The 22,935-nt window shown below is 45.3% G+C and overlaps 1 protein-coding gene across 1 annotated transcript in view; it reads left to right on the forward strand.

Moving 5' to 3' along the window:
* Positions 1-2,520: 2,520 nt before the first annotated feature.
* EED (embryonic ectoderm development) overlaps positions 2,521-22,935 on the forward strand; it is a 26,711-nt gene continuing 6,296 nt past the window's right edge. Inside the window, exons 1-7 of the mRNA XM_019525265.1 lie at positions 2,521-2,642; positions 13,008-13,160; positions 18,422-18,514; positions 19,719-19,784; positions 20,515-20,640; positions 20,764-20,845; positions 22,660-22,751. Of these exons, the coding sequence (XP_019380810.1) occupies positions 2,526-2,642; positions 13,008-13,160; positions 18,422-18,514; positions 19,719-19,784; positions 20,515-20,640; positions 20,764-20,845; positions 22,660-22,751 (729 nt within the window). The 5' untranslated portion in view covers positions 2,521-2,525. The remainder of the gene's footprint in view (positions 2,643-13,007; positions 13,161-18,421; positions 18,515-19,718; positions 19,785-20,514; positions 20,641-20,763; positions 20,846-22,659; positions 22,752-22,935) is intronic.

Consider the following 22,935-nt stretch of genomic DNA (forward strand, 5'->3'; position numbering starts at 1 on the left):
TACTGAATGGGGGAGGCAACAATGTGACATAGGATGCAAAAAAGGCTGAAGTGCTCAATACCTTTTTCACCTCAGTCTAGAGCTAGACTGTTCTCAGTGGTGGCAGATGACAGAACAAGGAACAACGGTCTTAAGTTGCAGCAAGGGAAGTTTAGGTTAGATATTAGGAAGAATTTTCTCACTAGGAGGGTAGTAAAACATTGGAACAGGTTACCCAGAGACGTCGTGGACTCCCCATCCCTGGAGGTTTTTAAGAGTCAGCTAGACAAAGCTTTGGCTGGGATGTCTAGTTGGGGCTGGTCCTGCTTTGAGCCGGGGGTTAGATTAGATAACTTCCTGAGGTCCTTTCCAACCCTCATTTTCTATGATCAGTCACACATGACACAGCCCAAGCTGCCCCACATGCTTGGACTGGATGGGGCTCAGGGACCTGCTGTGGGCTGGATAAAGTCCCTTGGGCAGTCCAGAACTGGCCCACAGAGTGTATTTTGCCCATCCCTGCCCAGAGGTACCTGCTTCCCTACAGGCTAGAAATGGTCAGGTGTAGGACCCGCCTGGGCCTGTGGGATTAGAGAAATGGGGACTTGCCTGGGAGGAGTAGGATTTGTGGGAGTCTAAGGATGGGAGGAGAGAGGGGTGGCAAGAGGGAGAGGAGGTAGGAAGTCTAGGAGAAAAGGCACGGGGAATTCTGGCTGGAGGGACAGCACTGTTTGCACGTGCATTTCTGTTTGGATTCTTAGACTGTATTGGCACACTCACATTGGAGACAGGCAGAGGAAATTTAAGAAGCCTTGCTCAAAAAAAACATTGTGGTTTTTTAATTTCATCTTTAGTCCTGTCTCATGAGCATCTAGGTTCTAATGTGTGATTATTTTTATCTCCTGGGATTGGTAAAAATTCTTTTTATCTGAACTATAATGATAGCTTTAGTGTGAAATTTAATACAATGGGGTCACTCGTGAGTGTTCAAGAACTTTAAGTCAGTCCCCTATTATTGTGGTGTGGGAATGATGAAACTTAAAATGCGCTGGGCTCTTTTATTTGTTGGGCTCTTTTATTTGTTGGGCTCTTTAGGATTTGCATTGCCAAGCTTTGCTTTGCAACCGTTTGGGTTAAAACGTCACATTAAGGAAAAGAAAAGCTGAGATTACCATTGTTTTTGAGACTCTAATGGTTTAAAATTACATGAATCCTGGAGGTGGGGGTTTAGAGCCATGTACGTATCACAAGTCACAAATGCTGAATTGTAAGAACAGCAATGTTGCTATGCCACTGCTAGCGTGCGTGGCAGAAACATCCCAGGGGGTGAGACCAGATCAGGGAACACGACCCAGTTTCTTTAGGTGACAATGAAACTGGCTTTAGGAGAGGTGGATCCATGGGGGTAGAGTGCACTGGTGCATTTACACCCTGCTTTGATTCCTTCTCCACCTGAAGTCTAAAACCAACTGCCTGATAGCGGCAGCAGCATTTCGAGTCATGTGGGAGTCACTTGATTTCATGGCTTATTATCATTTATCATAGATTTCATAGATTGCATAGACATTAGGGCTGGAAGGCACCTCGGGAGATCATCGTGTCCAGCCCCCTGCCCCAGGGGCATGAAGTCAGCTCCAGCAAGATGAGCGTTGAAGCATTTTTTTAAGGTATCCAGAGTAGGTGCTTGCACCACTTCTGGGGGGAGGGTGTCTATTCCAGACTCTGGAGGCTCAGACGGTAAAGAAGTTTTTCCTTATGTCCAACGTAAAACAGTCATCTAGCAGTTTGTGACCATTCAACCTTGCCTTCCCTTGGGGTGCCCTGGTGAATGCACACCCTGATACACTTTAGATTTCTTCTTTCCACAGGCATTAATGACCCTCTCTTCTTTTGAATGGTCTTGAGGTTGCAGCAAGGAAGCCAGCTTTTGTTCTGTCACTCTGCAGTTCGCTGCTCCTGGTCACTAAGCTCCTATTTCACAACCCTGCCAGTTGTTTTTTAACTCCTGCTAACCAAGCTGTATGAGTTTTCACTTCCACCTGAAACACAATAACCTGGCCTGAGGCCCTGGGGCCTATTAACAAAGCATCTAGTGTCTTTTTAAACTGGAAAATGGCAGGTGCTGCGGGATGACGCCCCTCGCCATTTTGCAGAATAGACCTGCCGGTGGCTATTTTCAGATGCGGGTGCCCAATTCAGGGTGGCGGGCACTTCTCCCCCTTGCTTTGGGAGGTCTTTCCTCCAGCAACAGGAGACCCCACAAGCACTGGCAGAGGGGCTGCAGGAGCTGGACCTGGAGATGGGCCATAATGCACATGACAACGTGCATATGAACCCGAGTTCCCTGGACCCGAGACAGCCCTGCCCCCCTCCCGCCCCGCCTAAAGCTGCTCAGCCCCTGCACGCAGGCGGGTGGGGGTTTTTCCGCAGTGTGGCCGCTGCGCGTTACGACACGGCGCAAAGGTGGGGGGCAGCGCTTTACGGCAGCGTGTATGCTCTCGCCCGCCCGGGCGCGCTTTGCGGCGGCGTGGCGGGGGGCGGGGAAGATGTCTGAGCGGGGAGAGGCGCCGGCGGCGGGCGCGGGCAGCGAGATGCCGGCCAAGAAGCAGAAGCTGAGCAGCGACGAGAACAGCAACCCCGGGGACCTGTCCGGCGACGAGAACGTGAGCGGGGCGCGGCGGCAGCGGTGGCGGGGCTGGAGGCGGCCTCGGGCCTCCCTCCGCTGCGGGGCCGCAGGGGCCCAGGGCCGGCCAGGCGCATCCATTGGGGTGGGGGGCAGGAACCCCTCCCCCCCCGCTCTGAGTGGAACAGGCCCGCGGGCGGCCACGTGGGGGCAGCATCAGAGGTGTCATAGGCGGGGGGCGGTCCTCGCCCATGGGCTCTGTGTTTTGGGGGGAAATGGCAATGGGGGTCCACAAGGGCAGGGTAGAGACATGAAGTCTGGGATTGGCGGGGCCCTCTGCATGTGTGTGCAGGGCTGCTGGTGACAGGTGGCAATGGTGCAGGGTCCCAAAAGGATTGTGTGTGTGTAGGGGCATGTATACTTGTGTGTGGCACATCAGATAGGCCTGGCTGAAGGCCTGAATTTCCTTAGCACCGTCTTAAACAGCGAGGGGCAACTGTTTTGGGCAGGTGTGTCACAGCTTATCCCTGCATCCTCCCCCAGGTGTCATTTGTCATCCCCTTCCCCTGCCTGATCTGTTGCTCTGTTTTCTGCTCCCTGCCCCATCCGCCACTGGGCTGTTTGTCCCCTCCCCAGTCTGCGCTTTGCCAGGCTGCCAGTGCTACTTGTGCTACTCGGTCTGCAGGTTGGATGCCCCTGAGCGGAAGCAGCCAAATGTACGTATTTGTGGCCAAAACCCTCAAAGAAAGTTGCGCTGCTGAAGCAAAGGGTTAAGGATTTGAAACAAAACTGTTGAAGTGATGAGTCAACTCTTGACAGCTGTGGCCTCCTCAGTAGGTACAGAAATAATATGTTCTCACGTCTGATGTTTCCTTCTGTTCCACGACTAGGTCATTCATAACTGGGAAACTGATGTGAACCAGGAAAGCTTGGGCTTTCTCTTTTAACCTATAAATAAAAATTAGGTGTGAGGCTGAGACCTTAGTTCTCAGACCTTGACTGTCATAGGGCTGCGCTCCATGGGGCTGGTGGAGCTGATCAGAGCGCAGCCCTGTAGTGGGAAGTGAGGAGAGCCAGGGCTGCGTTCCCCACCGGGCTGAGCAACATGGGGCTGCAGAACCACTTGGAGCGCAGCCCTGGCTCTCCCCTGCCTCCTGCCACCGGGCTGCTTCAAAATTCGAAATGTTTTGAAGCTGTTTCAGTGCTTTTTTTTTTTTTTGTTTCAATTTTGCTGTTTTGAGCTCAGAACACACCAAAACAGCTTCGAAATGAAACACTCAGTGACATTTCACACAGCCCTAGTAGTTGATTGAAAAGCAAATAAGGCCATGCAGAGGAATTGAGTTTGACAGTGATGTTTTATTGTATACGTGCATAAGTACTTACATCTCTGTAAAAACACTTTTTTCAGTGCAGTATTACAATAAATTTTGACTTGACCTTTGTAGAAAAATGTATCAGTAAGTATTCTCTTTCTCCATCCTGCAAGGGGCTACAAATAGACTAAACAGAGGTCACTGTAAGACTGAGATCTTGGAAATTAACTTTAAAATCTATGGAAATGTCTCTCAGATCGCAACATGTGAAAGAACGACCAGAAAGTTAGAAACATATAAGTGCCAAGGAATATATGGATATCTAAGAAATCATGTTCTGTTTATTTTTATTCATTGCTTTTTGGTTCTTTTTTCCTAAAGAATGACAGATTCTCAGTAGGTGATAACTATTAAGGCAGGTATTGATAGTTAAATATAACCTGTACCAATTTGATACTTGTCTCTACTGACCTGAAGGATATATTAAGTATACATTTGAGCAGTTATACAGCTTAGAAATAGATTGATATATATTAACATAATAAAATGCAATAATCACCTTGTTCATCATTACCTACTTGCCAAACAATTCGTTTTTGTTTTGGGATGTTCATAAAGCTTCTTCAGGGTGGAAATCTGATTTCAATTAAAATGCTGATTGTCTGCATTTTAATTTATTTTTTTATTAGTTAAAACTAGGTTAAGTGTTAGATACAACACAAAAGAGCCGTACTGAATCCCATTTAATATGTAAAACTAACTGATTAGTTAAATAAAAGAAGCATCTGTATTCTGTAAATTGAACTGATTGTTTCTGGTCATGATGGTCCAGAAGCACAAAAAAGAGGACTTCTTCACAAACTCCTCAGAAGAGTGCTAACCCTCGCTGTAACCTCCTAGGCAGAAAAAGGACTTGGCAAAGAACAAAATCCCCATGTGTCCAGAACTGACATCATGTAGGCAGGACTGCCTCACATCTAAGCCCATTTGGGATCTTTATACTAGGCCCAAGCCCACTGAAGATGCCAATCTGATAGGCCTGCTTTGAGCACACCTACATACTGACAGGAAGGAGTACAGCGAGTAATTGCAGTCTCAGCCACTTTCACTCCAAAACACAACTAGTGGAGGTGGTGATGCTGTTGCTCACCTTAAATATATATAGCCTTGTGGTTAGAGCTCTTCTGCAGAAAGTAGCAGATCAAGGTTCAGTGCCTGCCTCAGTTTTACCATGTACAAACTCCAGGCTCTCACTTCCTAAAACTGTCCTGATGCACAAGATACAATCAAGTCAGGGGCAAGGCACTCACCACTCCTCCAGTTGAAGGTGCACTCTACTGTACAACACATTACATGATGCCTTGTGGCAAAGAGACGAAGCACGAATAAGCACAACTCTACAGTTAAGTGAAGAAGGTGCTCAGGTGGGAGGAGATAGTTAGGGGCTTCAGTCCATTATCCTGAGACATGAGATGCATTGACACAGCCACAAAACCAAGAGTCTCCCATTTGGGTTAAAAGGTTAACTCCTTAGTGAGTGATGCAAGTTTCTACTCAGGTCTCCCCTTTCTTGGGTGGATGCTGTAATCACTAGATTGCTATGTTGAAGGTGGTACCTAAAACCTCTCTCATCCAGCAGGTGTTTTGAAAAGGACATGCCAGACTTCCATTTCCAACTTTGTAAAAGTTCTTCTAGGTAGAAATGAAAATTCATATCTTTGCAATCTCCTGCACCTGATGACGGGTGCCTGTGCCCGAAGGCTTGCAAATAAAGAATTTTTTTGCAAATATCTAGTTGGTCTAATAAAAGATATCATCTCTGCCATGAGTTTTGATTCCTTTTGCCTCTAGATCAGTATGGCTACAATCTGGATACCATTTCCAACTTTGGCACTTAAGTCCAGCAGAGTGTTTCGGACTGTGAATTCCAGAACATAGCTTGGGTCTTTAGGCAAGCTTCTAAACCTGAAAGAGGGTGCGGTGGGATTTAGCATCTCCCATTAATTCCCTTATGTATGTATGCCCACTCCTGTGTGTTGCGTGATGTGAACCTCATCCTGAGAGCTCCCCAACCCTGGTCATGCATTTTGAAACAAATTTTCGTATCAGACGTGGGGCACTTGGGTGTCAGAACTAGACTCTGTAGGCTTAACATTACTATTGCTTCTGTCCCCTTGTAAGGCAGTGCCATGACAGTCAAGATCTGAAAACTAAGGTCTCAGCCTCATACCTAATTTTGATTCATCGGTTAAAGAAAAAACCCAAGCTTTCCTGGTTTTCTGATTTACATCAGTTTCTCAGTTATGGATGACCTAGTCGTGGAACAAAAGGGAACATTAGAAGTGAAGAACATGTACTTTCTGTACCTGCTGAAGAGGCCACAACTGTCAAAAGTTGACTCATCACTTCAACAGTTTTGTTTCAGATCCTTAACCCTTCGTTTCCGCAGCACAACTTTCTTTGAAGTTTTTGGCCACAAACACATACAATTTTGCTGTTTCAGCCCAGGGGCAGCCAACCTGCAGCCCAAGTAGCACTGGCAGCCTGGTACAGAGCAGACTGGGGAGGGGACAGGCAGCACAGTGGCAGATGAGGTAGGGGGCAGAAAGCAGAGCAGCAGATCAGGCAGGAGAAGGGGATGGCAGTGGCACTTGGGGGAGAATGCAGGGAGTTGTCCCAGCTGCACTCTGCCTCCCGTCACCGGGCTGCGTACCATGGGGCTGGTGGAGCTGATCGGAGTGCAGGCGGGAAGCAGATGGAGCTGGGGCTGTGCTGGCTGTGAGGATGGAGCTGGAGGACCTGGGCAACTATAGGCCCGTCAGTCTTATCTCAATCCTAGGGAAACTCTTTGAGAAGATCATCAAGGAGCACATCTGCGATGGGCTGGCTTCAGGGATGATGCTCAAGGGCAACCAGCACAGTTTCATTAGGGGCAGGTCATGTCAGACTAACCTGATTGCCTTTTATGATCAGGTCACAAAAGCATTGGATGCAGGTGTCGCCGTGGACGTAGTCTTTCTGGACTTCAGCAAGGCCTTTGACACCGTCTCCCACCCCATCCTCATTAAAAAACTAGGCAACTGTGGCATTGATGCCTACACAGTCAGATGGATTGCAGATTGGCTGAAGGGTCGTACTCAGAGGGTGGTGGTGGACGGGTCATATTCAACCTGGGGGGAAGTGGGCAGCGGAGTCCCCCAGGGCTCGGTCCTTGGGCCTGCGCTGTTCAATTTCTTCATCAGCGATTTGGACGACGGGGTGAAATGCAACCTGTTTAAATTCACTGATGATACCAAAATTTGGGGCGAGGTGAGCACGCTAGTAGGGAGGGAAAGACTGCAGCAAGACCTGGATAGGTTACAGGGGTGGGCTAACAAAAACAGGATGCGTTTCAATACTGACAAGTGCAGGGTGCTGCACTTGGGCAGTAGTAACCACCAGCACACTTGTAAGATGGGAAACTCCCTTCTTGAGAGCACAGAGGCAGAAAGGGATCTTGGAGTCATTATTGACTCCAAGATGAACATGGGCCGACAATGCGAGGTCACGGTTGGCAGGGCTAACCAGACCTTGTCGTGCATCCACAGGTGCATCTCAAGTAGGGCCAGGGAGGTGATCCTCCACCTCTGTGCAACACTGGTCAGGCCACAGCTGGAGTACTGTGTCCAGTTCTGTGCACCCCACTTCAGGAGGGATGTGGACAACATTGAGAGGGTCCAGAGGAGGTTCACCAGCATGATCCGGGGACAACAGGGCAGACCCGACAATGAGAGACTGTGGGACCTGAACCTGTTCAGCCTTCACAAGAGAAGGCTGAGGGGGGACCTGGTGACTGTCTGTAAACTCACTAGGGGAGACCAGAAGGGTTTGGGAGAGATCTTATTTCCCCTAGCACCCTGTAGCATGACAAGGAATAACGGCCACAAGTTGTTGGAGAGTAGGTTTAGATTAGACATCCGTAAGAACTACTTCCCAGTTAGGGCGGCTAGGATCTGGAACCAACTTCCAAGGGAAGTGGTGCTGGCTCCCACCCTGGCAGTCTTTAAGAAGAGGCTTGATGCCTACCTGGCTGGAGTCCTCTGAGCCGTTTTTCTCTTGCTTAGGTGGGGGGTTGGACTTGAAGATCTACAAGGTCCCTTCTGACCCTACTTCTATGATTTCTATGATTCGCCAGCCCCACGGAACAAAGCCCAGCAGCAGGAGGTGGGGAGAGCCGGGGCTGTGCTCTGCCTCCCACCACCAGTCTGAGCTCCATGGGGCTGGCAGAGCTGATCAGAGTTCAGCCCAGCAGCGGGAGGTAGGCAGAGCCAGGGCTGCGCTCCATGGAGCCCAGTGCTGGGAGTGGGCTGCACCCAGCACTGGTCCCAGGCAGCAGCAGCAGCAGCAGCAACAGCCTCTTGTCATCCAGCACAGATCTGGGGGCCCACATCCCTGGGAGGAGTCCAGCACAGCCCTGCAGCCTTCCCAGGGGTACGAGCCCCTGGATCTGCGCCCGGATGACAGGAGGCTGCCGCTGCTGCCTGGGGCCAGCAGCAGCATCCGTCCTCCCTGGTGTTGGATGTGGGCTGTGCCCAGCGCCAATCTCAGGTGGCAGCCTCCTGTTGTCTGGCACAGATCCAGAGACCCACGCCCCCAGGAGGAGTCCAGCACAGCCCTGCAGCCCTCCCAGGGGTGCAGGTCCCTGGATCTGTGCGCCAGATGACAGGAGGCTGCTACTGTCGGCAAGCGTCATGAATTTTGTTTCCAAGACTTGGAGGTGAATTTTCTGATAAAACTCTGCACCTATCTCCTTGAAACTTGGCAGGCTTTGTGCCCTTGGAAGGGGCTACCATCCCTGCAATTTGCATCTGAATCGGGCAACAAATGAAAATGGTTTAGGCATCAATCCCCTTTATAGCCTATGGGTGAAACGTTGAAACGAGTCAAAACAACAACACAATTTTGATGAAATGAAATGGGACAGTGCTTCGAGACGAAACGATGAAATGAAACACTGTCCTTTTGAAATGGCGAAGCGGACATCAAAATGAAATGATGGTGTTTTGCACGTCCCTATTAACTAATTCTAACAGTGTGATTTGCATCATAGTGGCCAGGGACCTGGGACCAGCCAGCTCTGTTGGATAATCTTACCCACAAAGGCCCTAATAAGGGTGGCTTGTGGGATGATGTTCCTGTGTCAGACACAAAAAGAGGTGCCCTAGCATCCTGATTGGGTTAAGGGAATAGCTTTCATTTGAGTTGATGCATCCAAGAGCCTGAAGAGGTGCTGGATTGTTTTCTGGGCTGCTTAAGGAGCTCACAGATCTCTGTTTTCCACCCCACTTTCTTTCCCTTTACGGCCTCTACTCCTAAAAATCTGTTCTGTGCTTTGGTTGTCAGTTGCTTTCGCTGCTGTAGGATCCCCTTCAGCTTCTCTTGCATTGTCAAAGTGTGACAATGTGTGTGACCTTTCCTACTATTCCAATAATTGCAAGAATCCATTGTCTTCCGCAAATCCTTTGTTGGCTTCCTTGCCTTTGTCCATTTTAGTTTCCGTCTTTACCTTCAGGAGTCCAAAAAGCTCAATTCCTGTATTTATTTCCATTCTTTTGATCTCTAGCACTGTATTCAGTCCTCACCAGATTGCCCCTCCTCCTCTCCCCTGATTCCACCTTTCTTTAGTCTTCTCCCAACTCTTAAACTGCTTCCTTCTTTTCTCTCCCAGACTCACTCTTTTATAAAGCTTTTTAATGTTTCCTTTTCCAGATGTACCATCTTGTATTTTGACTCATTTGAAATAAAATCTTGTAGTTCCTGTTCAGTTAGCTCAGACCATCAGGCAGTGGGCAGACCCCCTGCAGAGGTCATTCAGAGCCAGCAAACTGCAACAAATAAAGACAGCACTTGTATTTGACACAAGTGAATTTGAAGGGAGTTTTGCCAGAGTAAAAGCTAAAGGTTTTGGTATTGTAAACTCAGTGAAGCAGAGACTGTCTTTGGTAGCTGTGAGACATGGTATACAGTAATGACTTGTATGATGAATCATAACGTAGTAAAACATTAGCCAGAGCCTGTTACATTTTCTTATATTTGATCTTTATCATCTTTGCTGAGTTCTGTACTTCGGCTTTCAGTTCCCCTGATATCTGATTTGCATGCTTGCTCTCTGTATAGCAGAGTACAGAAAACTTAATTTTGTAACTGTTAAATACACAGTGTTTTACATCTTTTACAGGTCTTATTGTTAGCTTTAATATTTGTCTTTGGCTTGTAAATGTGGGAGGGAAGAGAGAGAACAGTTTGAATGTCTTTTATATGGGGGGGAAAGCATGTGTAATGTTGTGTAGGAAGCTTTTTCTTGAAACTGTTATTGCATGCAGCTCAGGTGACTCTTGGCTTTACTTAAAAATCTTACATTGTAAGACCTTGCACAATAGTGTCTGTGTCACATGAAGCTGTTCTCCAACTCTCAGCAAAGTCTAATGGATGCTAAATGTCAACAGCTTAATAGAGTAAGGTTTAGATTACAGAGCAGAGAATCAAGGCTTTTTTTTTGTGAAAGCAAGGCTATTTTACAGAGCATTGTAATGCCTAGACCTTCTAAAGTACTTCATGAATTATCATAAGTTAAACTAAATTACAGTTGTCAAAGTAACTGAACAATATGCATTTCATGACACAGACACACTGTCTTTACTCTCCTTCATTTGTATAACTCATGAAAGTCCCCAGTTTTCAACAGTCTGTCTAATTAATCTTGCTAATGAGTGAATGTCTACTATATCTCTTGTCACTCAAAAGCTTGGGCTTTACCCACAGAATAAGTTTCAGTATATAATGTAGTGGTTCTCTTGTTGGGTGCGGGCTTCCTGCCGCAGGCTTGGGCTCTCTGCCCTGCTGCTTTCCACTGGGGCCTCTGTGACCCATCGGGTGGGACCTGATGTGGCAGGGTAGAGTGGGGCTGGTTGGGATAGCTCGGTGCCACTGCAAGCCCCACACCGCCATGGCAAGGTGCCCTCTGCCTGCCCTACAACAGTGATAAGCACAACTCTGCACCAGGTACCCCCCCAGATGCTGCCAGACAGGCAGGGGGTACTTCACTAGGGTGACATGGGGCTCGCAGCAGCAAGGAGCTTCCCCGCCCAGCCCCTCTCTGCTCTGCCATGCTGGATCCCGCCTAGTGGGTTGCAGAGGCCCTGGAGAAGGGCAGCAGGGCAGGGAGCCCAAGTCTGCCCCAACCCCTCCCATGTACAAATCTTGTGAGAGGGAGCACATGCCCCCCATGCCTTCTCTTGAGAGTGTATGCAGCAGTGGGGAGCCAGACCCATCGCCCATCCCCTAGACGAGATGCCCTTGGCTCTGTTCCGCTCCCCACCGAGGCTCTGTAGGTGTGCATAGCCTCAAGCCCCATGCACCACCCCAGCTGGGCAGCAGCAGCAGTCCCAGCCCTGCCCAACTCCCTCTCCCTTCCTATGTGGGCCTCCATCCCTGTTCCCCCACCAGACTTACCTGTGGGGAGCTGCTCTCCAGGCTGCCTGGCAGCCATGTGTGTGCCCACCTGTGCACATGGTGCTCCCTGCCTGGCTGTTCAGTTCTTTTACTCAGTCCTCCGGACTTCTGCAGTGACATCTTTCGTGAGTAGTGAACTAACAGTAGCTGTTGGAGAGGTGACTTTGCCAAAGTTTTTGTGGATGGTGGAATCATCGAATTGTGCATGTAGCCATGAATCCACCTCACTTTGTTACCATTGTTCTTGTCTTCCCCTTCCTATAGTTTGTCACACTTGTATGAGCTCAGGGTTAGCTTTTTAGGGCATTGGGCCATGTCTTTGTACGTGGATGATGCCTAGTATCGTGGGCTCCACCTTAATAGTATTACTAATTGAACAGACGTAGCCATTACCTGGAGCTAGCAAGTGTGCTCTGTCTTGTTTGTGCCTTTCTGTTGTCCGTTCCACACGTGCATCCACTTCCGTGGTTAGCTTATTATACAGTTTTGGGGACAGCTTCAGGTAAGGAATGACCCCAAGGGTTTTGCTTCTCTGACCAGAGCTGCAGAGGACTTGGCCCATCAGAGAAAAAGGGTGACTCCCACTTCTAAGAATAACAGACAAAGCTTCTTGGGAGCTCACTGTCTCTCTAAGGCACGGTGTATCCTTAAAAAATTGTCTTGGCATATCTGAGCTGGTTGTTGTCACAAGTTGTCTGTACTGGAATGATTATGCTGATGATGGTGTGACTGTATGTGGTATTGCATCTAGCTTATACCAGAATAAAGACTCTTACTTGGTACCAACATCTGTACCAGATGATGTTGCTGGTTAGCTTGTACCAGGAAAATGTTCCCGGTGCTGGCAAAGTAAGTTTCCTGAGAAATATGTGAAGATTTGAGACATATCCATCAATTATCTTCCTTGGGTTGACCTGGGATAGCTTCTGACTAGAATTTGTGGTGGAGGGCTAAATGGGGGTGGAACTGGGAAATGGGCAGAGATTTGCAAAGACTCAGAGTGAAGCCTACCCCAATGAAGCTGAGCTTCTGAGGACCTTTTTTGGGGTGCAGGGAGATGACCAGAAAAGGGGTAAATCCCTTCATGGCTTGGCGAGTTCACTTACAGCCTTTCATTTTTCAGAGGTACTGGGCACGTCTACACGTGATGGATTGTTGAAGCAAATAATAAATGACTGCACAGTAACCACCGTTATTGCACAGTCCTGGCACCGCACAGGTCATTTCTGGCACTACTGTGCAGTAGCTTGTTGCTAGTGTGCAGTAGTGTCAGCGTCATGATTTGTGCCCGCCTGCCAACGCTACACCCCCGTAGCTTGTCACTACGGCGATGTAGCATCTCATGTAGATGCACCCTCTGAGACTTAAATCCAGTGGGAGCTGTAGTTGCTCACTAGCTTTGAAATCAGACCACCAATCTCTCTGATTTAGTTACCCCTTTCTATAAAATGTGGCGAACGTGTGGCTACTTCATAGAAGAGTTGAGGATTGATCTTGTAGTATTGCATGCTGGAAAAGTTCAAGTACTGGAAAACTTGTCGCTTTTACAAGCTAGGTGCTAATGTCTACTAATGTCAATCCAATGTAATTATTTTCAGGATGATGCTGTTAGTATAGAAAGCGGTACTAACACTGAGCGCCCCGACACCCCTACAAACACCCCCAATGCACCAGGGAGGAAAAGCTGGGGAAAAGGCAAATGGAAATCGAAGAAGTGCAAATACTCCTTCAAATGTGTAAATAGTCTCAAGGTATGTATAAATAAGCCTTAAACTGATGATGTACGGTAGGTGATGGTAGTGGTGCCCATTGTGTATCAGATGCGGTGAGTATGGAAATGGTGGTTTAAACAAATGTCTTGCTTGTTGTAAAACAGCTGTAAAATCCTCTTCATGTGCTCCCTGGGGATAAAGCTGATGGTCTTGGGACTGGAAGACTGAGCAGTCTGTTCCTTTTGGTTCTGTCTTGTTTGCATGATGCTGCTCTGTGGTCTTACTCTTCCTGAGGGATGTTTTCATTTTAAAATCTGTAAGTATTGAAGCTCATGCTGGGATTAATCAAAATGTTTGCAGGTTTTGGTTCTAAGCTACTGAACGGAGTTCTGTCATGCTTCAGTTATGTCTGTTTACTAGTTTTCATCTATATTCTTCAGTTTCAGGCACTTAAAAGCTCTTCTGAAAATATTTGGTATGGGGAAGGAAGGGAAATACTGAATGTTTTTTATCCATAAGGATCAACTGATGTTCTAACAATTCTTGTTAATTGTGTCCATAAATTGAGTTCTGTGGTTTGAAGTCATGCTCCAAAATTGGCGTCAGCACCCCCATTCATTTAATAGCTTCTGAATTTTGAATTTGAGTGTTGGTAATTATACTTCTGAAATCAGGTTTTTTTCTGTCTGCAAGGAGGTTATTGCATTCCAGATTTTTTTAAAAAATGAGTAGAGGGCTAACCAAAAGCTAATTGAACTCAGTTTAAAGGTTCTCAGTGACTTAGAGTTGGCTCTAAGGAAAGATCCTGTGTAAGGAGAGCCAAAATGTAAGAAATTATCAAGGTAAAATTTGAGTGGTGTTGAGCAGGATAATTTTTAATAGACTTCTCTTAATTCTCATTGGACTGCACAACAGAAACTTGTATACTGACAAAGCTATAGAGCCCTTGAGGTTGGGAATCTCTTGCTCCAAATTAATCCTGCAATTTTGAGCAGTATTGTGGTAATGAATGCAGTCAAAATGATCATAATTAAACATTCTATATGATCTGGAAACTTCATTCATGACCCTTTGGGAAGCAGTTTGTACCACTTGGTATGAGATTTACTAACCTTTGGGAGTACATCTCTTGTACTCTAATGAAAAAGCAATGCAACAAGTTAAAGAAACTGAATTTTATGTTATTATCCAGTGGAATAAAATGTTCCCGTTCTCCTTCCCTATCATCTTTACTGTTTTTGTCCCAGTTTGTCCTTAAGGAAAACTTCAGTTGTGTTCATTCTTCACTGCTCTGGATGTAAAATCATTATGATTAATTCTGAAAAAAACATTACTCTAAAAATGTTTTTCCAACTTTGGTGTATGGGCAACTTTAGGTGTAGCTTAAGTGCCAGGAAAACGAGGAAGTATAACTTTCCAAATAAAGCAGCCTTAATTTCCTGTTAGTCTTACGCTACTTTTTGCAAACTAGTTATTTACATTCTATAAAGGTAACCAGAATCTTTTCCATTTTCTGGTTAGGATGTGGTGGGAAGTGAGAACTGGTATGTGTATAGACTCAAAGTTTAAGAAATAAATAATCCCAGTACACATGCATATGCACTAGAGTCTTTTCTTTTTAGAGAGAATGTGTGAGTCTCAGAAAACAGCAGTTTTTTGAGTTAATGTCAGTACCAAGGGTATAAAACATATTTGTCCTTTGAAGTCAACCTCAGATTCTTGACATGATTATAGAGCTAGCTATCCATGTGCCCCCTCTTGGTATCTGGGTGATGTTAATAGTTTTGGTCTTGGTACCTGCTTCAGGGTGTTATTTCTGCAATTTTCCCCTACTCTAACCAGGAGCAAAGTCAAACTACCTTATGTTTACAAACTGATTATCACCATTGAAACTCTCTTGACTAATTTAACTCCTTTATGGTTGTATTTATGTATATAGGTCTGACTGAAGTGTGGTCATTTGGGTTGCCTTTGTGACTTGTGATATAGATGCACAGCCTTTCGAAAATGTGTTGTTTTGTGTTTGTTTGTTTTTTTAGCAATCAGAACAAATACCAGAATGGGGAACAATTGATCTGTATGACTTGCCTTTAAGTAGTGGTGACCTAGGCGAGCTTAATTTTCTGCAGCACCTTGGTGGCTTGTCTGTGCTGGAGAGATGCTGGCATTCCTGTTTAAGGGCACCCATTTGTAGGTTGTCTGGCCATCTTTTAAAAATATCTATTGATTGATCAATATGTGTGTGTATGTGTAACATGTATGTAAACAGACAGGAATTGGCTGAGACTGTGAAGGTGGAAGGTAATTTGGGTGACAGCAACCACAAAATGATAGAGTTCAAGATCCTATGGGGCGGAAGGAAGGCGCACAGCTGAATAAGGACACAGGACTTCGGAAAAGCAGCCTTTAGTAAACTCAGGGACTTAGTGTGTAGGATTCTATGAGAGGCAAGCCTGAAGGGAAAAGCCATCCAAGAGAGCTGGCTGTACTTTAAGGAGGCTTTTTGAAGGGTGCAGGAGCAAGCTATCCCGAATGGTGGAAGAATGAAAAGTGCAACACAAGACCAGCCTCGACTAGACAGCAGTCTCTTCAAGAAGTTGAAACCCAAAATGAATTCTATAGAAAGTGGAATAAAGAGGGATTCTATTGGTATGTCAAAAGTAAGAGGAAATCCGGAGAAACCATAGATCCCTTGTGGGATGCAGGAGGCAATCTAGTTAGAGAAGGCTGAAGTATTTTAATTCCTTTTTCTTTACTTGAGCTTTCACAAATAATGACAGCTCCTAGGTGGCAGTGCAGTTGGCCTTAGAGGGAAGGAGACAAAAAGCTTATAGTAATGGCAGAACATGTTGGGGAAGCTAGATGCTTTCAAGTTGGCAGAGCCAGATAGGGTGTACCCAAGGGTACCAAAGAAGCTGGCTAAGGTAATTTCAGAGCCATTGGCTATCCTCTTTGAGAACTCATGATGGTAGGATGAGGTCTGGATGATTGAAAATGGGCAAGTATAGTGCCCATCTTTAAGAAGAGGAAGAAGGAGGATCCAGGGGGAACTACAGACCAGTCAGCCTCACCTCAATACCTTGAAAGATCATGGAGCACGTCCTCAAGTAATCCATTGTGAAGCACCTAAAGAATAGGGTTATCAGGGAAAGCCAGCATGGATGCATGCAGAACAAGTCATACCTGACCAAGCTGAATTCCTTCAATGATAAGGTAATAGGTTCTGCGGATGAGGGGAGACCAGTGGATGTGAAAGAGCTTGATTTTTAGCAACATTTTTGGCAGTCTCCTGACGGTCTCATTAACAAGCTAAGGAAATACAGACTAGATAGTTTTGTAGTTCCTAGGGTCGGAAGGGACCTGAACAGATCATCAAGTCCGACCCCCTGCCGTGGGCAGAAATGAGTGCTGGGATCATAATACCCCAGCCAGGTTGTTAGTTATTAAAGGACATCCATTTTGGTCACCACTTATATTGTTTTTTAAATTTATATTTGCCCTGTTCAGGAAGCCTCAAGGCCACTTAAAATAAATAATAAATACCCCACAGATAAGGAACAATAGTAGACTCTGCAAAGTACACCACAAAATGTGAAAATTTGAGTCTTTGTCTTTCTTTCCCACTACTGCTTCCCTGCCTCATACGAGCAAACGCTGCAGCCAATTCTAACTGTACTTCCCAACCCACATGCACATCTAGGCATAGGAAACCGCTTCCCATTCTCCTGCCTCAGGCCCATGGGAGTTCGTCCCCTCAGCGTTACTCCCAGGTCATCTTCCGTGGGAGTAACAGAGGGTCTGTGGCTGTCCCAAAAAAACTCCCTCCCAAGAAACACAACATGAAATTCAAAAGAACCATAGTAGAAAGGCCATCTGAAGGGCACCCTTAAACATCACCCTTTGGTGGCATCCCAAGGCAGGCCTCACCTAGGGTGTTCTGTAGGACCTCCATGCTGTCTGGGTCCTTTTCCCTTAGTTGGGTTGGCCAAGATGGTTATAAGCATCAATTGTCTTATTAGCTTTTAAGATTTGTTATAAGTGTATCTGTATCTTTTATAGATTTAGATTGTGCACAGTTATTTTAACATTTGGCAGTTCTGTCCTAATTCAACCAAATGCTTGGAAATCTATTTTAATTGTTAACTTCACAGAGGTGTTGTAGCTAGGAACATAATCACCATGTTTATACTGGGAACCTCTACTATTTCATTATAGTTGCCTAGTTAAAAAGTAGGACATACAAGCTGCTACTGTCTGCTTGTGCCTGTTATGGACAGTTATAACCCGTATAGTTTTTACCTGTACTTCTGATACACCTTATACTGTATACCTTATACTACGATTTGACTAATAGTCTGGATGTATGTTGTATTAGTATAAAGAAATATTCATGTAGATGTAATCTGGCCTACACTACAAAGTGTTGCTGGCACAGCTACATTGGTTGGGGGTGTCAGAAGACTGTGTTCTCTATTCAGAATAGCTATGATGGAAGAGGACCTGTCATTCAGAGCTGGGTGCTGTGGCTAAAGAGTCAGAAAAAGCGCTTCTGCAGGTATATGTTGCGTCTTCCTACAGGATTCTGCCACCATAGCTATGCTGGCACAGCTAGAGACTGTGGGCTTCTGGTCTCAGACACAAGTTGCCTCTTCTAAGGTCACATGACAAAAGCAGATATCAAAAACTACAAATAGAACCTGGGAGTTCTAATGATCAGTCTCAGTCTTAAATCATTAGACAAAATACTTTCTCTTTCCTTTTAAAATGCCAGAGAAATAGAATGTACCTTAGTACAGTGGTGTTCAAGCTTTCAGCTCCTTGGACCAGATGAATAGTGTGGGGCTGGTTCGTGAGCTGGGTCCCTCCCAGATTGGGCCCTATGCCACACCAGCCCTGCATGCCCAATCTAACTTTACAGGGTCACACTGTCTGCCTGCAGAGCTCCTCAGAAGTCCAGAAATTCAGAAGCAGGGGAGCAGCAATTAATGCTGTCACTGTTCCTATGCTGCCAAATTTTCAGGCCCTTGGAGATGCCTGCTGATTGAATGACTGGGCTCTGCAGGCCTGATGTGGCCTGTTGGCCAGGAGTTGAGCACCCCTGCTTTACTGGCATTAAGACAACAGAGTTTGTGATACAAATTTTTAAAAATGTTCATAAAATTCATATGCAAACATAGCAGTGTGGGAAGAGGCTGCACCAAGTAAGTTAGTTTGCCCTATTGGAATGAGTTTCATTTCTTAGAAACAAGTGTCTGTGATCTTTGTCCCTTTGCATTTCTGATTTGGCTTTTCCTTTACAGGAGGACCATGGCCAGCCTTTGTTTGGAGTGCAGTTTAACTGGCACAGTAAGGAAGGTGACCCGTTAGTTTTTGCCACTGTAGGCAGCAACAGAGTGAGTAACAGACTCCATTTGTACCTGATGTGCCCCTGTGGTTGTCTTTGTTTGCCAGTTCCTCTTTCTTGTTCCAGTCACTCTACTTATGCTTTGTGTTAAAATACTGTGCTGTGAAATGGTGTGTCTGTTTTCTCCCAGAGTTTGTAAATGTGCCCAAGAAAAACAAATCCAGTAGAGTGTAGTGTGATGGTACACTTGAGCTATTTGAGAATACAGTTATCTGTTTTATTAAAACCTCTTCACTTGTGGGAACCAGTGGGGGCCAGCCTTTTTAATAGGCATTCCACAGAGTAGCCCTGTACCCTCCCCAAATGCCTCTTTGATTCCCTTCCTCTGCTTAGTTGGCTGCTCTGCTTTCTGTTTCGTGCCCTGTGATCTCTGCCCAATCTGCTACTCTGTTTTCTACCCGCCACCCTATCTGCCACTGTCGCTTCCCCAGTCTGCTGCGTTCCACATGCACAGGATGCCTGTGCTTGTGTCACGTGTGCTGCAGGTTGACCCCCTGATGTAAACAGTAGAGATACAAATGTTTTTCCCCTGAAGTCTAGCTTTTGGAGTACTGTGTAAAAAGGGCTAAGAGATGTGGAGTGGAATCTATGTAAGTTTCAGTGTGTCAGCTACTGACAGTACCTAAAGATTAGTAGCCTATGTTTTCATGGATTCTTAGTTAACAGGCTTCCACATCTTTACAGCTTCAGAAATAATTTGTTTCTGGAGAGCATCTGGAGCATCTTATGTATTATGAATAAATGAAAATTCTTCATTTTCCAAGGTCATCCTTCTTGCAATTTTTATAAGCACTAAACTAAAGCATTAAATTAAACTAATTAAAAGAAATGAAACAAGCCACGTTTCTATACAAGAGAAGTTAAACTAGATACCAGTTGCTTTTTAAAATTGGAATCCAGTTAGAACTAGATGTATTAACTTATTCTAAGGTATGAAATACGCTTCATGTTACAAACCTGGGAAAGGCCACCATGAAGACTGCTTTCTTGAGGCAGAGGTTAAGACACTATGAATGTTTGCATCACACCATTTCCACATGACACAAAGGGACAGATAGTGGGTGGGCTCTGTGTAGTAAATGCATATCACATGTTCTATTTGAACATCAGTATGCAGCTGCTTTTGGTAAATACATGCTATTTAACGTGAAAGTAATAATCCGTTCAACTCTTTCTTTTCTCCTTCCTCCCAGGTTACGTTATATGAATGTCATTCCCAAGGAGAAATCCGTTTATTGCAGTCTTATGTGGATGCTGATGTATCCTCCAAAAATGATCTGTTATAGATAATTTTAGAAGATTAAGCTGAGAAATAGTTGTTTACTCCTCCTCAGTGTACCAAAATTGGAGAGACTACATAGGAAAGAGAATGAATATATTTCCTGGGATACAGTACTATGAGCACATTTGTTGGTGATAAAGTACATTTTTCACTATAGGTACAAACTTGCCTCTGCCCAGAAATCTTCTCTTCCTTCCTGGCAATTGATATGTTACACCTGTTTCATATCAACTGAAGCCTCCTAGAACTAATACATTGTACAGTGTTTCATGTTCAGCCTTCGCAACGTCCCCATGAAGCAGGTGGTGTACTCCTTTTCAGCAACAGAGAAATCAAAGCAGTTGATATAAGATGTGGGGTTGAAACCTGGCAGTTCCTGGCTTGCAGTCCAAAGCTTAAACCAAATCATTACTGGTAAAGGTCTTTGTTTCATTCCTACTCTGAGTATTTTTAATGGAGGAGATGGGATAGCAGACAAAATACATCATTATAGACGTGTAATTTAGAATGAGGGCATGACAAAAAAGTATTACAGAGAAAGGTAGATTTGATATTGATAGAAATATCAATAAATATTTAGTCTTTGAGTACAGGCCTCTGGACACTCTCACAAAACCGTAATCGGGGACCTACACCAATGTGTTGTTCAAACTTCTTATGCAAAACTCTGCAGCTGTTCCTTTAGTCCTTAACATAGCGCTTCTTAGGCAGATGAAAACTTTTATACTTGTGCATGGACCTATGATAGCAATACAAGTCATCCTCTTCTGGCTGTGGCTGGTTCCAGGGGTATTATTAGGATAATTAATCCCATTACAATGCAGTGTATAAAGGTGAGTGGTCACAGTCCCAAACTTTAGGTTGTACCTCAACAAATTAGCAAACAGTAGTTTCTGTTCTAAACTTACATTGATGCAAGGGGCAGAAATAATTTTTTTCTCTGAAATCTGTTCCAGCACTATGTGGGCCATGGAAATGCAATCAATGAACTAAAATTTCATCCAAGGGATCCAAATCTCCTCCTTTCTGTAAGCAAAGGTGAGAACATGAGCTTTTTTGGTTAAGAATCATCTACTTAAGTTAGAGTTTGTTCTTTACATATGATGCTGGATGTGAATGAAACTGATGGAAACCCACCAAAACACAGAGGTTGACAAGTGACTTAAAAATGAGTCCCTGCCACCCCCACCCCAACCCTTGAAACTAGACCAAATTAACCTCTTTAGTTTTACATTTATGTGAAACCCACTGACTACATTAGAAGGAATTCCAGAGGACAGCATATAATCACACTTTGTAGAAAGGAAAATACATGGGTATTGGGGAACACAGCTGAGCAAGCCGGTGTTGGGCATTGTTGGAACGTTGGGATAAGGATGACTTAAATTATTTATTTATATGCTGAGTTGCCCTGACATCTAGTGATGAGATGAGAACATTGCAGATATTGTTCAGCATTAGAAAAAACAAATCTTGGTTTCAGCCTCCTGTCAATCCAGTGCAAGTCAGTAGATCTCTGTTTAATTTATTGGCATTTATCTAGGTAAAATTGGTGCAAGTGAAAGAAAGAAAATGTAGATATTAATATGGGCTCTTTATGAATTTTATTTAGAATGTCCAGCCAATCATAATCTCTAAACCAGGAGTGTTAAACTTGTCTGGCCCCATCCGGCATGGGGCTGGTCTGTGGGCCAGATTGGCTGCATAGACTCCCTCCCCCATTCTCTTCCCCAGCATACCTGACAGACAGCTACTCCAGCCAGGCTGGGACCCGTGCTACATGCAGCGCAGATCCCAGAGCACCTGGAACAGACACCATGTGAGGCACAGTCTGGCTGGAGCAGCAGCCACAATGCATGCAGTGGCCTCCCCAGCAGCTCTGGGACACACGCTGCAGATGGTGCTGCTCCAGCCAGTCCAAGACTTGCACTGTATGCAGCATGAGTCTCTGATTGCCTGGAGCAGGCACCATGTGCAGTGCATGTCCAAAAATGGGCACCACCTGTGGTGCAGTGCACCGTGGCTGCTGCTTTGTCCAGACTGCATCACACAGTGTGCCTGTTTCAGCTGCTCTGGGTTCTGCCTGGAGGGTGCAGGGGAAGGGGAAGAAGACCAGGTCTGTGAGCCTGATCAGGCTCACAGACCTGCCCCATGCCATGCCCCATGTGGCTGTGATCAGACCCAGGGGCAGCACCAGGAGTGGATGGCATGGTTCTGCAGGCTGGTTCTAGCCCACAGGCCATATGTTTGACACCTGTGCTCTATAACAAGAATTATCAACCATGAGTATTTCAGAAACTAAAAGCTGCTTTCAGTAGTACAACATTATGGAAAAGACTGAACAAGAACAGGAAACTTTAATTAATTTCTGTAGCTAACTTCATGCACAGTCTGATCTGTAGGACACTACATTTCCTAACTATTTTTTATATACGTGTATAGTTGAAACTTTGAAAGTCTAGGCTGCATGATTCTTGCTTATTGTAAACTTGTATGTCTAAGTGTAACTTCCCAGAGAATACCAGATGGTGAAATCTTGTAACATTTGTAACATTACCTGAAAGACGAGGGTAGAGTAGAGAAGGAGGAAGTAGTGCAATTTGTCTGACATGACAGCTGGCATTGTAATGGGGAGCTGAGAAAACACTTTCTTTCTATATCTGATGTGCTAAGTGACACTGTAACAACACACAGCTTGAATACTGTTGACACTTGTAGTAATCTGAGAATGTACTTGGTGTACTGTAAATACTAACATGGAATTTCTCTTCTTGAAAGTGCTGGCTAAACTGACTTTGTTCAGGTACAAATGCATAAAGGTTAACTTGTTAACTTCTGTGTTTTTATACCAGATCATGCACTGAGACTGTGGAACATTCAGACAGATACACTGGTTGCAATATTTGGCGGAGTAGAAGGGCACAGGGATGAGGTTTTAAGTGCAGTAAGTAGAAAATAGAGGGTAGTGATTTTAGATTTATGCAGGGGGTACTAATCCTGGTTAGTTTGTCATTTTATCCTTTTGTGTTTTGTTCAGCTTTACACGTTATGTCTCAAACTGCGTGAACAAATGAATATTTAAAATGTAGCTTTATACTGGACTTGTATAGTCCAATGCACTGCACTCT

Source organism: Gavialis gangeticus, unplaced genomic scaffold, assembly GCF_001723915.1.
Source record: "Gavialis gangeticus isolate Ggan-Ray unplaced genomic scaffold, GavGan_comp1, whole genome shotgun sequence".
NCBI classification, from domain to species: Eukaryota; Metazoa; Chordata; order Crocodylia; family Gavialidae; genus Gavialis; species Gavialis gangeticus.